General features: G+C 36.2%; 1 protein-coding gene across 4 annotated transcripts in view; it reads left to right on the top strand.

Annotated features, from left to right (window-relative positions):
- Positions 1–16308, top strand: part of MAP4K5 (mitogen-activated protein kinase kinase kinase kinase 5) — a 116841-nt gene that overhangs the window by 27513 nt on the left and 73020 nt on the right. For all 4 annotated transcript variants that reach the window (XM_055097565.2, XM_055097564.2, XM_063596198.1 and 1 more), the window contains exon 3: positions 317–374. In XM_055097565.2, the coding sequence (XP_054953540.1) occupies positions 317–374 (58 nt within the window). The remainder of the gene's footprint in view (positions 1–316; positions 375–16308) is intronic.

Raw genomic sequence — 16308 nt, 5'->3', positions numbered from 1 at the left:
AACCCATGAGATTTTTAAAATTAAAAATATTAACTAACCCGAGGCTGAAGAAAAGCCTTGGAGGAAGTAGACCAAATTTTAAACAGGAGCTGTTTTTGAGTGGTGGGACTATTGGTAATTTTTTAAACACTTTTGTGTCTTATCTATATTTTTCTTTAATGGGAAAATGAGTTTGCTCAGCATTTTATTGGAAATATTTTGTTTTTTAGTTTTGATGAAAGTATGGTTGATAAGCAATTAACATAGTACCAAGTAATTTTAATGTAATTAACAAGCTTTTTAATTAACAAGATTTTTGTTTTTATTTTATTTTTAGGCCAGAAATGTACACACAGGAGAGCTGGCTGCAGTAAAAATCATTAAATTGGAGCCTGGTATGTGTTAAAACCCTCAAGACAATTTTTGAGGGTTTTCCATATTTCTTTCCTTGTTTCCCTTCTTCCCAAAAGAAGTCTTTATATGTTCTATCAGGTCAGTAGAATATCTTCAATTAAATTACCCTGAAGGTGGTTAGTTAAAGGTAAGTTTGATGTGACAGTTTTGTTGCCAAATAAAATTTGACATGTACACATTCAGAATTGGAAGACACATTGACACTGTTAATTTTCTTTTAAGATGATAGTGAAGTATTTGAACTTCAGGTTTAGCTTTTATGAGAATTTGATTAGGAAAGTGTTCAATGATTTTTTGGGGTGAATATTTGGGATAATGACATTTGTTTGTCAGCTATTCCCTTTGATTGATTTAGGTTTGTTAATTCTGGTCTTAGCTTAATGCTTATTTTATTAACACTTCTGTGTATCAGAAGACTGCTTGTTTCAAAACACATTGAATAGTTTGCTTTGAAAATAAAACTATAGTCCTGGAACGGTTTTATGATTTTGATATCCTAAAAGTTTCTAATGAGTGCAGTAGTAGTTTTTGACCAGGTAAGTGAATATTTGGTGGTATGTTCATTTGCTGGTTCATAAGCGTAGGCACGTAGGATTAGTTTGTGACCATAATTATGCCAGTTTCCTAGTTTGAGCGGTTAAAATGACTTTGCATTTCAAACACAGTATTTGAATCATTATACATGTGATTCATTAGAGAGATAATAGTACTGAGGTAGCATATGCTGGAACACTTTAAAAATAAGCTTTCAGATATGTCCCAGTATCTTTTTTTTCCTGGCAAATAGAAATTGCTATAATAATACTCTTTTAGGATCCTCTTATTAAGTGCCACCTAATAAGTTTAAAATGATCTCCAAAATGTCACTAACACAAATAGGGAATATAACAGAACTATACAAGCCTTTGCCTGTCCTGGAAAAGTCACTAGAGCAAATATTCAAATTATGTTCAAGGATGGTTATTCAAGTTATGTCCAGGTACTGGCATGTGCTCTCAGAGAAAACAAAGATATTTATCCCTTTTCTGTCTTAAGCGAGTGCAGTGGGCTTGTTACAACATGGTTTCACTTACTTGACTTGAGGGTATGGCTTATTTTTCATTAGGTTGATGCATAAATAATTGCAGTTTTTGCCAACCTAATATTATAGCAGTTTTTGCCAACCTAATATTATAGTTCATTATAATGAATTAATGAGTGTATTTTTTAAATCCTGCAATTCTGAATTCTCAATAAGCCATATATTAGAACTAACATAAGAAGGCAATTCAGTAAAAAAGAAAAATATGTGTATGATTACTTAAAATATAAGGATTAAATGCAAGGATCATAAGACTCTTTTGAAAGGCTGGAATTTCTCACTGCCTTGTTTTGTAAAAGCTACTGATTATTTTATGTTAGATGTGACCCATGTATTAAGATTGAGTAATATTTCAACTTGTCCCCCAAAAAAGAATATCATGGAAGTTCAGTAAATATTGATGATGTGATCTTAGTATTTGGCCATTTAAAAATTTTTTTGGTTGCCTATTCTTATGCCTTGCCCCAGTCCTATCAGGTTATTTGTATTTTATTATTGATTTTTAGATGCTGTTTGCATTTTGGGGATAGTGACTCTTCATCATGTATTTTACACTTCCCACAATTTGTCTTCTGTCTTTGCACTCTGCTTATACTTTTTTTTTTCCATGTGGAAGTGTTCTTTTTTCTCTCAGACAAATTTGTCAGTCCTCCTTTCTCTATTCCCTATTTCCTTATACTTAGGCCTTTTCTCCTAGATAATTATAACAATTTTAAACTGTAATTTCTTCCAGTTTTTCCTTTTTTTTCTTCCAAAATTTAAATACTTGCTCAATCAGGAACAAGTTTGTTCTAAGGGATGAAAGAGAACTAACTCTATGTATTTTTTCAAATGGCTAGTCTCCCAAAGCCATTACTATAGATTCAGTCTCTTATCCACAGATTTGAAGTGCCTTGGTTGTCATAAACTAAATTTCCATGTAAACATAGATTTTGTGTTCTGTTCCAGTGACTTTCTTTTTTCTGTTCCTACTTCAACACTATCCTGGTTTTGATTACCAAAACTTTTGTTGCGTATTATAATCTTCATTCTTTTTATTTTTCAGGTATTTCCTGTTTGTAAAATTTTTTTCTTCAGAACTTTAAAATCATTTTTATCAAGAAGAAAAAAGGCACATAGATTAATGTAGGATATTTGGCATTTTGACAATAGTAAAGGTTTTTTCTTATTCAGGTCTTTAGGAAAGTTTTTGCCATGTCTTCATATTTATGGTATTTCTCGCTATTGGGAATGGCTTCCTTTTTCCCTCTTACACTGTCTAATTGGTTATTATAGGTATTTACTTCAGACATTGATTTTATTGGTTATATTTTGTCTCTGGCAGTCTTACAGAATTCATATTTTTCTGGCAGTTTTCAAATGTTTTTCGTTGTTTTTGCAACTATACGGACATATATAGAATGTTATTTTGGCCCAGACTTTCACATCGTAGGATAGTGCTTCCAGTGTTATTAACCCATTTATGCTGGAGTTTGCAGTTTTTTGAATTGCAGACGTGTGAAAAATCAGACCTTGGTGATGACCTTGAGCCATAGGATATAAATAACTCCCACGTGCTTAGCGTTCCCATAATGGAACAGTAGGCATAAATGAGTTCTGACAGAAGTGTTGATCATCTTCCACTAGAGTGATTTTGTCCATTTCTCCTTCCATTTGTGGCACATCTGCTTAATGTATTATATGTGTGTCAGTTGACCCATAAAATTCATGTTATATTTTCATTTCTTAATAAATACTTATTGAATACCTAATATACTCCAAGCTCTGTTCTAGAGGATAGGAATGTAGAAGAGAACAAAAAGGCAAAGACCTTGTTCTCACGGAACTTGAATTCCAGTGGGGGAGTTAGAATAATGGAATAAATGTATAATGCATTAGTCACTCATATTGGTCAATGGCTTCAGTCTTTCCCTTACTATTGTGACTTGCATCCTCCATGTTTAATCATTGACTCCCTTAATGATCTTTGATACCGTTTTTACCTTGAATATAACTTTATCTGACATTGATATTGCCAACCCTCCTTTCTTTTTGTTTATATTTATGTGGCATACAACAAATGGATAGAACTGGTATACTTGGGCCTATCATTATCCTTTCTAGGTTGTTGATGTTTCTCTTGTAAAAAATTATATTTGACTTTTGTTTTATAACCCAATCTGAATCTTTCTTTTTTTAATATGCGAATCTGTCCACTATTATATTGTTTGGAGAGATGTTTAATTTTAATTCTGTTGTTGTTTTTGTTTTTAATATTTTCTTAAATTTTTAAAAAAATTATAGCTGGGGGTTTCTTTTATTTTTACTGCTGATAATTTGTAAGATACAATTCTGTAGTTTTGTCAGAGAATGGCTTGTAAGACCTTGAATAATATACTTAAATTTGTGGGTGTTTTAGTTTATCAGTTTAAGAAATAAAACAGTCATCTATTGAATTCTTGGTTTACAGATTTTGAAATTTGCATATTTATACTCTTCCTGCCTCATCATCCCCCCAATTTTCAACTGTTCATTGGTTTATTTGGGGATTTTAGCCCAGAAACTTTCTGATTGCACTGGGGTATGAGTATGTATTACTATGTGTACCTTCTTTTAAGAAATATAATATTTATAATTTATAAATGCCATGACCAATTATTTAGACTTAGTTTTATGTTTAGTAGATTTACTACCCACCATTGGTCTTTTTATGCCATTTCCTTTCCATTCTCACCTACTTAGTATCAACTATCAATAGGCAAAGTCATATTATCAAAAAGATTTTCCAGGATTAGGAATATTATAATTTAAATCCATAAATTGATTATTCTTCTCAAACCTGCTTTTCTTCTGCATTTTGCTAAGCAGTTAACCCATCCACAAATGTAGGCATTAACCTCGATTTCTCTCTTTTATTTGTGCTCAAGAATCAGTCTGTCAGCAAGTTCCCTCAGATCTACCTCCAGAACACATCCTGAATCCATCTACTTGTCTTTGTTACCCATCTCCACCCTTCTAGTGCCTGTTGCCTTGCCCACACCTCCCATTCCCCACCATCTATTTTCCAGAAAGCCTCTGGAGTGAACTTTTTAAAACATAAATCATATCATCACTTCTGCTTAACACTTCCCTGAAGCTTTCATATCAACTTAGAAAAATACTCAGATTTTTAGCCTCGTTTATAAAACCCTACATGATCTGTTCTATCCACCTCTCTGAGCTCATCGCATATGTTTCTGCCTACTCTACTATGCCTCTGTTTTCTTTTTATTTAAACAGTCCAAGATTAAAGCAATTCTTCCCTTTTGCCTGAGGTAACTGTTTTTCAAGATCTTTGCTCTGAAGGCTCCTGGTCATTCAGACCTCAGCTTAAATAAATATCATATCCTCGGAGAGGCCAATCCCCTTGTTATTTTAGTTCGCTGCATAGGACACGTGAGTGCCTGATACTTTTCTTGTTTGTTTATATGTATACGTTTATATATTGTGTTTGTCTCTCCTAGAATGTAAGACCAATGAGAATAGCGATTATCTATCCTCACTGCTATATTTCACCACTTGGGACAGTGTAAGCATGTAACGGACACTGCAATAAATATTCCTCCTATAAAAGAATATTACAGATGTCTTTCTGTTGCCTTTGAATGAGAATGACGATTTGACTAGGTATAAAATGATTGCATCACACGTTCTTCTCCCTCTACCCTCAAAAAACTCTATAGACATTTTTTTCCCTTGAATACTGTTGGAAAGAAATGTAAGGCCTAACTGATATTTTTCCCCTGGTAGATAACTTGCTGTTACTACCTGATTGTAGCAAAAGCTGGCATTTCTTTCTTTGTCTTCAAAATTAGTAATCTCAACAGAATATAACTTGGTCTCAATAATTTTCTACAGATTTTTCTCCCTGAGACACAATGAGCTGCTTTTTTCATCTGCAGTTTTGATTTTTTCTTTATTTCAAGAAACTTTGTTTTAAGATTGTTGAATTTATTTCATTACTTTGGAAAGTAATGAATTTTTAAAGTCTTCCATATCAGTGACTTTTTTTTTTTTTTAAACAGGGTCTCTTTCTGTTGCCCAGGCTGGAGTGCAGTGGCACAGTCTGGGCTCACTGCAACCTTCGCCAACCGGGTTCAAGTGATTCTCGTGCCTCAGCCTCCTGAGTAGCTGGAATTACAGGCATGTGCCACCACACCCAGCTAATTTTTGTATTTTTAGTAGAGACAGAGTTTCGCCATGTTGTCCAGGTTGGTCTTGGACTCCTGGCCTCAAGTGATCTGCCCGTCTAGGCCACCCAAAGTGCTGGGATTACAGATGTGAACCACCATGCCTGGCCCCCAATACTGCTTCTATTCCTTGTTGGTTCCAATGCTTTTATTAGTTCTATATAAGTATTATTTTTACACAGCTTTCCCCCCTTAACTCTACCAGCATTCTTTCTGTTTCATTTTGTTGCCTTAATTTTCCTGTACTCTTTTTCCCCCTTTCATATCCCTGAGAGTTTAAAGCACTGTTGTCTTAAATTTTCTTTCAAAACAAATTCTTCGTATCTTCAGCATCCTGTATTTGTCTTTTTTTTTTTTGCTGTGGAATTTTTGTGGAAAATCAGTGGACTTTTAGCATTGTCAGTAAAGCCAAAGTAGATGGTATTTTTCACATTTTTGGAACAGACTTAAGGGTATCTTTAGGTTAAAAATATGATGGTATGCTAATGAATTTTCCCAACATTCAGTTCAGATACTTCAAATAATTTTGGAGACTGCTGTATTTCAAAAATGAATTCTCAACTGTATTTAGCAGCTTTCAAAAACTTGCACTAAAGCCAGCATAGTACAAAAGTGCTTTCTTGTATTGATTTAACAGATGAACTGGTTTAAAATTGTATTTAGACATGAAAAGATAATTATTTGCCAGTGTGACTTAGAAAAAACTTATGTCTGGTAATACATAAACAAAAATTTTTTTAAGTAAATGAAATTCCAGCTGTAAACTTAACATGCTTTTCTCCATGGTGAAAAATAGGATATTAAAGTTTATAGTAATTTTAGAGTCCTAAATTGTATTTACTGACTTGCCCCTGGCAATTTAATTTTATAATGCTATATTCAAAATTTTGCTGAAACAGATTGCTTTTGAAGGTCTTCCTAATAGTCAAAAAAATGCTACAGTAAGCCTTAGAGTTGAAAATAGGTTAGCACAGAAAATCGCGTTTATCAATTAGCCACAAAAATATTTGTAAAAGAAAATGAAGTCAGCATTCCTTCCTATGTTTGTATGTTCTTGTTGCTGTTTGTATATACAGGCAAAATGATTATTTTCAGGAATGATTTAACCATTTCTATCTCATTTTTATAGTAGATACTTACTAAAGTCACCACCTTACAAATGGTAACATTAAACAGAGTTTGACTTACCAGTGATTAGCATTGAAAATAATACCACCAGTGATACCATTGTGAGTTTTAGTTGCATTTTTCATCTCTTTGGTTAGACATCCAGAGTGCCCTATAAGCCCAGGCAGATACTGTGATGGTTCATGCCACCATGTTTTCCTGTCTTCTGTCTGAATTTCAGCCTACCATCTAACTCATTTTACAGATGCTCAGTTTGCCCAACAAGTCTGTAGCTATTGGTGGCCAACAGCCAGAGCAGGAACAAAGTTTGTGGGAAAACTTACCATCAGAATCCTACTTTCCCTTCCCTCTCTCCTCCTTCCATTACCCCTCTTTTATGGCAAAACTACAAAATAATATTTTAAGCTTATGAAAATTACAGTTTGTTTAATTATTTTCGGCCTTGCTTACAGGGATGTAATTTAATGCATCACTACCCAGGATGATTAATGCAATACCCTTTTGGTTTGTTCCCTTGCTTGTCTTTTAAAACGGTAAATCGGAAATACTTATAAAATAGTTTAGTATTTTTTAATAAAATAAGTTAAATGTGTTTCTTTAGACAGTTTTTGAAATAAATAGGAATCTTTAAATATCTTTGAATAGATGTTTAAAGCTTTCCTTGGACTTGCAGGGAATACTTTATCCTGTTTCCTGAAAGTATAAGCAGAGAAGGTAGTGTAAATCTTAAAAAGTCAGGAACTATACGGAGGTTTAAACCAGCCATTAGTTTGCCTTGTTCTTGAAAGAACTTGGCAAAGTTCTTGAAAGAAATCCCAGGGTAGGCTGTTTGGCCAAATAGGACAAGTGTCATCTATTCAGGTTACGTGGTATGTTCTTTTCAGACTTTCTATTCAAAAACCTAACAATCTTGATTTTTAAAAATATTCTGTAAAGTAAAATATTTGTATCCTGTCTTCACTGTTTGGACAGTTCAAGTCTGAATTAATGGAAAATGTTAATTTGAAGGCACAAATACATGCCCCAAATGTCATTTTATTGGTTTTAAATAATAGATACAGAAAATGAATAAAGGTTAGTGTTGTTTACTAATGTCTTCTGTTTAACATTGTACGTTCATTATGCTCAATGGAAAAAACCATATTTACTTATTATGAACCAAAACAACCATATTCACAAGATTGCCACCATTGTGTCACTGTATTTTTCATAGTTATTTAAAAATTAGCTGATTGAATATTTAGCATTGGATTGATTTTCTGAAAAAGTACTGCTAATTTATTCACTGTACAATGAACTACCGCTAAAATTAGTTTTCGTTTTGATAACTATCTTTAACATTATTTCATAAACTTCAGAAATGTATCTAGTACTTACTAATACAGAAAACTTTTGCCATTGCAAATATTAATTAAGAGATCTAATTTTTACATTGTAATTTTGCTCTAAATGATATACAAATTTTTAGGTTACTGCATATTTATTTTAAATACTTGTTTTAAAAGTTTTTATTTTTATTTTTTTGGTCTGGGAGCGGTGGTTCACACCTGTTGTAGTCTCAGCACTTTGGGAGGCTGAGGTGGGAGGATCTTTTGAGCCCAGGAGTTCAAGACCAGCCTGGGCAACGTGATAAGACCCAGTCTCTACAAAAATTTTTAAAAATTAGCAGAGCACGGCAGCCTGCTTCTGTAGTCTCAGCTACTCAGGACACTGAGGCAGGAGGATCACTTGAGCCCAGGAGGTTGAGGCTTCAGTGAACCATGTTCACATCACTGCGTTGCACCATGGGCAACAGAATGAAATCCTGTCTCAAAAAAGAAAGAAAGAAATATATATATAATAATATATGTGTGTGTGTATATATATATTCATTTAAACATCCAGCTGTAGTGAAATGATTAAATTAGGCTATGCTCACATCATTTTAATATTTTTAAAATTTCAGTAAAAAACACATAAACTTTACCATCTTAACCATTTTTGTTTTTTTGCTTTTTGTTTTGTTTTTATTGAGTTGGAGTCTTGCTCTTGGCACCCAGGGTGGAGTGCAATGGCACAATCTTGGCTTACTGCAACCTCCACCTCCCGGGATCAAGCCATTCTCCTGCCTCAGCCTCCCGAGTACCTGGGATTACAGGCTCCCACCACGACACCCAACTAATTTTTTATATTTTTGGTAGAGACAGGGTTTCACCATGTTGGTCAGGCTGGTCTTGAACTCCTGACCTCAGATGATCCACCTGCCTCGGCCTCCAAAAGTGCTGGGATTACAGACGTGAGCCACCATGCCCAGCTGTCTTTACCATTTTTAAGTGCATCTTTTAGTAGTTTTAACTATATTTGCATTGTTGTGAAATAGTTGTCTAGAATTTTTCATCTTGCAAAACTAAAACTCTATATTCATTAAACAACAACAACTCTTTGCTGCCTCCCCACAGCCACTAGTAACCACCATTCCACTGTTGGTATCTATGAATTTGGCTCCTTTAGATACTTTATATAAGTGGAATCATACAGTATTTGTCCTTTTCTGACTAGGCTGTTTCACTTAGCATAATGTTCTCAAGGTTCATCTATGTTATAGCATATGACAGGATTTCCTTCCTTTTTAAGTCTGCATGGTTTTCATATACTACAGTTTTATTCATTCATCTGTCAATAGACATTCTGTCAAACTGGGTTGCCTCTACCTCTTGGCTATTGTAAATAGTGCTGCTATGAACATGGGTGTACAAATCTCTCTTTGAGATCCTATTTTCAGTTCTTTTGGATATAAACCTAAAAGCATGATTATTGGTCATATGATAGTTCCACCTTTAATTTGCTGAGAAACTGTTATACTGTTTTCTGTTGCAGTCTCACCAGTTTGCAATGTCAGTAACAGTATACAAGGGTTCTAGCTTCTCCACATCACCTCTAACCAGTTTTATTTTCTGCTTTTTTTAATTGTAGCCATCCTAATGGATGTGAAGTGATATCTCATTGTGGTTTTATTTGAGTTTCTCTGATTAATGATGTTGAGCATGTTTTTATGTGCTTATTGGCTGTTTGCAGGTCATCTTTGGATAAATGTCTATTCAAGTCCTTTCCCATTTTTAAAATCAGGTCATTTGATTTTTTCTTGTGAGTCGTAGGAGTTCTTTATATATTCTGGGTATTAAACCCTTCTTAGATACAGGATTTGAAAATATTTTCTCCTGTTCTATAGGTTGCCTTTTCAACTCTGTTGATTTTGTCCTTTGGTGAACAAAATTTTTTAAATTTCATTTGTAGTCTCGTCTGTTTTTTGTTGCCTGTGCTTTTGGTATCATATACCAGAAATAACTGCCAAATCTGATGTCATGAAGCTTTTCTTCTGTGATTTCTTCTAGGAGTTTGATAGTTTGGGGTCTTACATTTATATCTTTAAATCATTTTAAGTTTTGTGTATGGTTTAAGGCAGGGGTCCAACTTTATTCTTTTGCATGTGAATATCCAGTTTCCCCAAACCGTTTGTTGAAGAGACTGCCCTCTCCCCATCAAGTAGTTCTGATACCCTTGTTGAAGATCATTTGACCATATATACTACATGAGGGTTTGTTTCTGGGCTGTCGGTTCTATTCCATTGGTCTTTAATATATCTGTCTTTATGTCAGTACCCTACTGTTTTGATTATGGTAGCTTTTAGTAAGTTTTGAGATCAGGAAGCATGAGTCTTCCAACTTTGTTCTTCTTTTTCAAAATTGTTTTGGCTATGGAGAGTCTCTTAAAATTTTATACAAATTTTAGAATGATTCTTTTTTATTTCTGCAAAAAAAAATGTTACCAGAATTTTTCATAGGGATTGTGTAGCTATTTATATCACTTTGGGTAGTATTGACATCTTAGTAATATTAAGTTGGGTTGGGCACGGTGGCTCACGCTTGTAATCCCAGCACTTTGGGAGGCTGAGGTGGGTGGATCACGAGGTCAGGAGTTCGAGACCAGCCTGGCCAATATGGTGAAACCCGTCTCTACTAAAAATACAAAAATTAGCCCAGTGTGGTGGCATGTGCCTATAGTCCCAGCTACTCGGGAGGCTGAGGCAGAAGAATCACTTGAACCCCGGGAGGCGGAGGTTGCAGTGAGTTGAGATTGTGCCACTGCACTCCAGCCTGGGTGACAGGCGAGACTCTGTCTCAAAAAAAATAAATAAATAAAATAATAATAATAATATTAAATTTTTCAATCCATGAGCATGGGATGTCTTTCCACTTATTTGTGTCATCTTTAATATCTTTCAGCAATGTTTTATAGTTTTTAGTGCACGAGTCTTTCAGTTCCTTAGTTCAGTTTATTTCTAATTGTTCTTTTTTTTGTTTTTGTTTTTGTTTTTTTTTGCAACGGATTCTCACTCTGTCGCCCAGGCTGGATTGCGGTGGCATGATCTCAGCTCACTGCAACCTCCACCTCCCGGATTCAAGTGATTCTCGTTCTTTAGCCTCCCAAGCAGCTGGGAGTACAGGCGCCCACCACCACGCCCAGCTAATTTTTGTATTTTTAGTAGAGACAGGGTTTCACCGTGTTAGCCAGGCTGGTCTCTAACTCCTGACCTCAGGCAATCTGCCCGTGCTGGAATTACAGGCGTGACCCACTGCACCCGGCCTAATTGTTATTTTTGATGCTATTGTAAATAAATTGTTTTCTTAATTTCCTTGTCTGATTGTTCACTGTGTATAGAAACACAACTGATTTTTCTGTTTTGATTTTGTATCTTACAATTTTGCTAAATTTGTTTATTTGTTCTAATAGATTTTTTTAATGGACTTTAGGATTTTCTATATATATGATCGTGTCATCTGTGAACAGAGATTTTTTAACTTATTTCTTTCCAGTTTGGGTAACTTTTATGTGATTTTTAATGACATGAGAAATGCTTACACAATATTGATTAGTGAAAATAGTCTGTGAAACTCTGGAGTATGGTCCAAATTGTGTATGTGATATGCAGAACTTCATAAGTATAGTACTTACAAGACTGGAAAAAAAATCAAAATGCTCATGGTGTCAGCCTGAGCAACGTAATGGAGATCATGTCTCTACTAAAAATTTTTGAAAATATTAGCCGGATATGGCAGCATATACCTGTAGTCCCAGCTACCTGGGAGGCTGAGGCACAAGGACTGCTTGAGCCCAGGAGTTTGAGGCTGCAGTGAGCAATGATCGTGTCCCTGCATTCCAGCCTGGGTGACAGCAAGACCTTGTCTCTTGAACAAACAGAAAGCTAACAGTGGGTGTCTCTGGTACATTTATGGGTGATTTTTATTTCATTCTCTTTTTTTTTTTCCTTTTTTTTCCTTTTTTTTGAGACAGAGTCTCAGGCTGGAGTGCAGTGGTGCAGTCATAGCTCAGTGCAGCCTCAAACTCATGGGCTCAAGCAGTCCTCCCACCCCAGCCTCCTGAATAGTGGGGATTTCAGGCATGAGCCACCGTACGTGGCTTACATTCTTTATATTTTTCTACATTGGCTTACTTTTCTAAGATAAGTATATTAATGTGGATACAATAATATGGAATAAAACAATTATTTTTAGTTTAAGAAATGGTAGTTTCCATTATTGATACCTATATAAGATAGGCATGAGTCTGATAGTTTTCTTTACATATTCTGGATATTAACTTCTCAACCAGATATATCTTACCAGATACAGGATTTGCAAATAGTTTCTCCTATAGGTTGCTTTTTCACTTTGTTGGTTGTGTCCTTTTGTGAACAAAATTTTTTTTTTTTTTTGAGACAGGGTCTTGCTGTGTTACCCAGGCTGGAGTGCAGTGGTGATCATAGCTCACTGCAGCCTTGAACTCCTGGGCTCAAGTGATCCTCCCAGCTCAGCCTCCTGAGTAGGTGGGGCTACAGGCACATGCCAGCACATCTGGCTAATTTTTGTGTTTTTTTTTGTGGAGACAGAGTCTTGCTATGTTGCCCAGGCTGGTCTTGAACTCCTGGGCTCATATGATCTTCCCACTTTGGCCTTCTAAAGTGTTGGGATTATGCGTGAGCCTCTGCACCCAGCCAAAATTTTGAAATTTGAGGCAGTCTCGTCTCTCTGTTTTTGTTTTTGTTACCTGTGCTTTTGGTGTTGTATCTAGGAAATCACTACCAAATCCAGTGTCATGGATTTATTAATAATTCTGTGAGATTAGTTAAAAATTAGAGGATTAAAATAGGAAATACAACTCGAAGCATCATGTTAATAATTTCAACATGAACAATGAAGTAGAAATACAGTAGACATAAAAAGCATAAACCAGTTGATATTTGATGAAATAACAAATGAAAAATGCTCACTAATATACTTTTTGTAGAATTATTATAATGTGCTAACTTTCTGAAAGCTCAGGCCAGGTGTGGTGGCTCACACCTGTAATCCTAGCACTTTGGAAGGCTGAGTCAGGCAGATCGCTTGAGCTCAGAAGTTCGAGACCAGCCTGGGCAACATGGCAAAACTCAGGCTCTACAAAGAATACAAAAAATTAGCTAGGTGTCATGACATGTGCCTGTAATCCCAGCTACTTAGGAGGCTGAGGTGGGAGAATTGCTTGAGCCCAGGAGGTTGAGGCTGCAGTGAGCCAAGATCGTGCCACTGTACTCTAGCCTGGGCAATAGAGTGAAACCCTGTCTCGGAAAAAAAAAAAAAAGAAAGTTCAGTATGTAATGTTAGAGGATAGTTTTTGGTATTAGTTCAAGCTTATAGCTTGGAACACAATTTTAGGAGTTTAAGAGATAATAAGCTGGGTGCTGTGGCTCATGCCTGTAATACCAGTGGTTTGGGAGACCAAGGCTGGTGGATCACCTGAAGTCGGGAGTTTGAGACCATCCTGGCCAACATGGTGAAACCCCGTCTCTATTAAAAATACAAAAAGTAATCCCAGCTACTCTGGAAGCTGGGGCAGGAGAATCACTTGAACCCGGGGGTAGAGGTTGCAATGAGCTGAGATCACACCACTGCACTTTAGCCTGGGCGACAGAGCGAGACTCCATCTCAAAAAAAAAAAAAAGAGAGAGATAATAGACTTTGTGCTCAGGAAACATAGCTATCCACATAATTATAGACATTGGTTGAATTAATTACCTCAGTATTAAATCTGTGATCTACTGTCATATTTTTGGAAGGAGGGGTGTGATGAATCTTACTGCCTTTTATCTTGGCACAACCAGGTTTTAATGCCTAGTACCTTTTTTTGAAAAAAAATCTGAGGGTCTGCTGCTTTTAATCCCTTCCCAGGTACTATTTGTTAGGACTCATTTGATTGCAAGAAAGTTTGAAGAGGGTATTGAATCCAAATGTAATGCAGAGGACCCTTATACACGAGGGGTGCAACCGACTTACTCCAGTTCATCCCCAGAGTGTGAAGGCTTAACTGCTTTATGTCAACCTGCAGATAGTATTAGGAAACTCTAAAATTCTAATCTTTTGCTTCCCAAGATTTCTACTTTTTTCTTACTATGTTTTTACAAGTGTTTTGAGTGTGGCATTAATAATGTCTAACTTGATCCTGTTTTGATGCACTGATGGTAGCAGAAGCAAGTGGTAGCTAACACTGGCATTGGCTAATTGTATTCAGAGCTGTGAAACTGGGAGCAAAGACCAGCCCCTCAAGGTGACCCCAGATACTAAGGCTGTATCTTTGTAGTGTAACTTGTTTTAGGGGGTTGGCTGCCCACTCCAGTTAATAATTGTAGTTTAGAGTTGCAGTGTGCCTGCTAGGCAGAAGGTGGCTTAGAAACAAGGGGCAGAAAACTTGGCCTTCAGGATCTTGTACTTGCTACACTTTTTAGCAAATCTGTCTCTTAATGTCAGCCTTGAAACACTATGTTGGAGGCTGTGATCATTGCTCTAGTGGTTACTGAACATGCTTAATTTAAACAGTAATACAGTGGTTTTTCAAAAAACTTTAAAACACAAACCCCCAGTGTTAACATCATTTAGAACCCAGCATGCTATAACTAATATCTACATTTCTTAGTTAATTTTTATAGCTACCTCCCAGGGCTCAAGCCAGTTTTAGGAGCTTTTAATAATTTATCATTTTAATTAGGACTAGTTCCAGTGACTACTGTCTCAGATACAGAACTACCATCCCTTTTGGCTCTATATATTTCCCCTTTCTGGCTGAAGGGGGTCATTTTTTTTTTTTTCTAGGAGTATCAGGCTGAGTTCCCTTACACACACACACACACACACACACACACACACACTCTCACTCACTCTCACTCTCTGTCTCTCTCTCTCTGTCTGTCTCTCTCTCTCACACACACACACCCCCATGCATACTTGAGGAGCCCAAGGAAATAAGCATCTGTCTTCAGTGGTTCCCGTCTCTGTCTGCGGTTTGGTAGAACCTGCAACTGCCCTTACAGAAAGGAGGAGAAAAAAAACAACCTGTACTTTCGGTCTCTAGTATTTCTCCCTTTCCTGTGTAAGGATGTACTCAGCAGCCAGGTTTCCAGTAGGACATCTCTAGGAATCTTAGCCATAGTCATTCATGGCCTCTTGTTCTAATATTTCAATTTTATTATGATTCTGCTGGTAACTGACAACTGACCGAGTCTCCATGGTTCACATTTTCAAGAGATCAAATGTGATTAGCTCTTGCCAGGCTATGGATTAGTTCTTTTCAAGTCAGTTGTTCACCCTGGTTCCTTTGGCTAGTAGAAGGTCACATGACACAAACAGTGCCATGGATGGAGGTAGATTTTGTTAGGAGGGCTATGATCAGACTGGTAGTGATTAATCCTTTAGAATAAAGTGTCATTAACACAAACTGTAAAGTCAGGAAGAAAAATTGGTTTTTAAGAGAAGATACTGGTTCTTCAGGGCATGTATTAAATGTAAGGTACTAGCAAGACATTCAAATGGAAATAATAGGTATATAGTCAAAACTGAAGATAAGATAAGGGGCTCTGTGGTTCTCAACTAGTCTCATCCTTACCTTGTCAGGGTGTGAAGAATAAAATTTCTCTTCTTTAAGCAAGTACCTTTTTCTTTGGAGACAGAGTCTCACTCTGTTCCCCAGTCTGAAGTGCAGTGGCGTGATTATAGCTCACTGCAACCTCAAACTCTTGGGCTCAAGCAGTCCTCCCACCTCAGCCTCCTGAGTAGCTGGGACTACAGGTGCATGCCACCATGCCTAGCTTATTATTTTGTAAAGACGAGATCTCTCTATGTTGCCCAGGCTGGTGAGCAACAGGGCTGGAACCTACAAGCCTAAGTTCTCTGAACCTAGTGGATTTTATGCCACATCTCAGTGGAAAGTAATATTAATTTGGCGTATCACCCAGTTAAAAGAATAAAATCAACTATCCTAATTTCAGATTATTTTTATGAGGCTGATGTAGGCCATCAAAGAATAGCTACATCTGTGATAACCATATTTAGCTTACTTACCTCTCAGGATAAACTACAAAAATACTAGCTTTATGTAAGTCTCTTCCATGATACAATTTCAGTTCACAGAAGATTTTACTCTCTTTGCATT

This window comes from Pan paniscus, chromosome 15 (assembly GCF_029289425.2).
Source record: "Pan paniscus chromosome 15, NHGRI_mPanPan1-v2.0_pri, whole genome shotgun sequence".
Classification (NCBI taxonomy): Eukaryota; Metazoa; Chordata; class Mammalia; order Primates; family Hominidae; genus Pan; species Pan paniscus.
The sequence above is the reverse complement of the archived record's forward strand: the minus strand, read 5'-3'. Positions and strand labels throughout refer to the sequence as shown.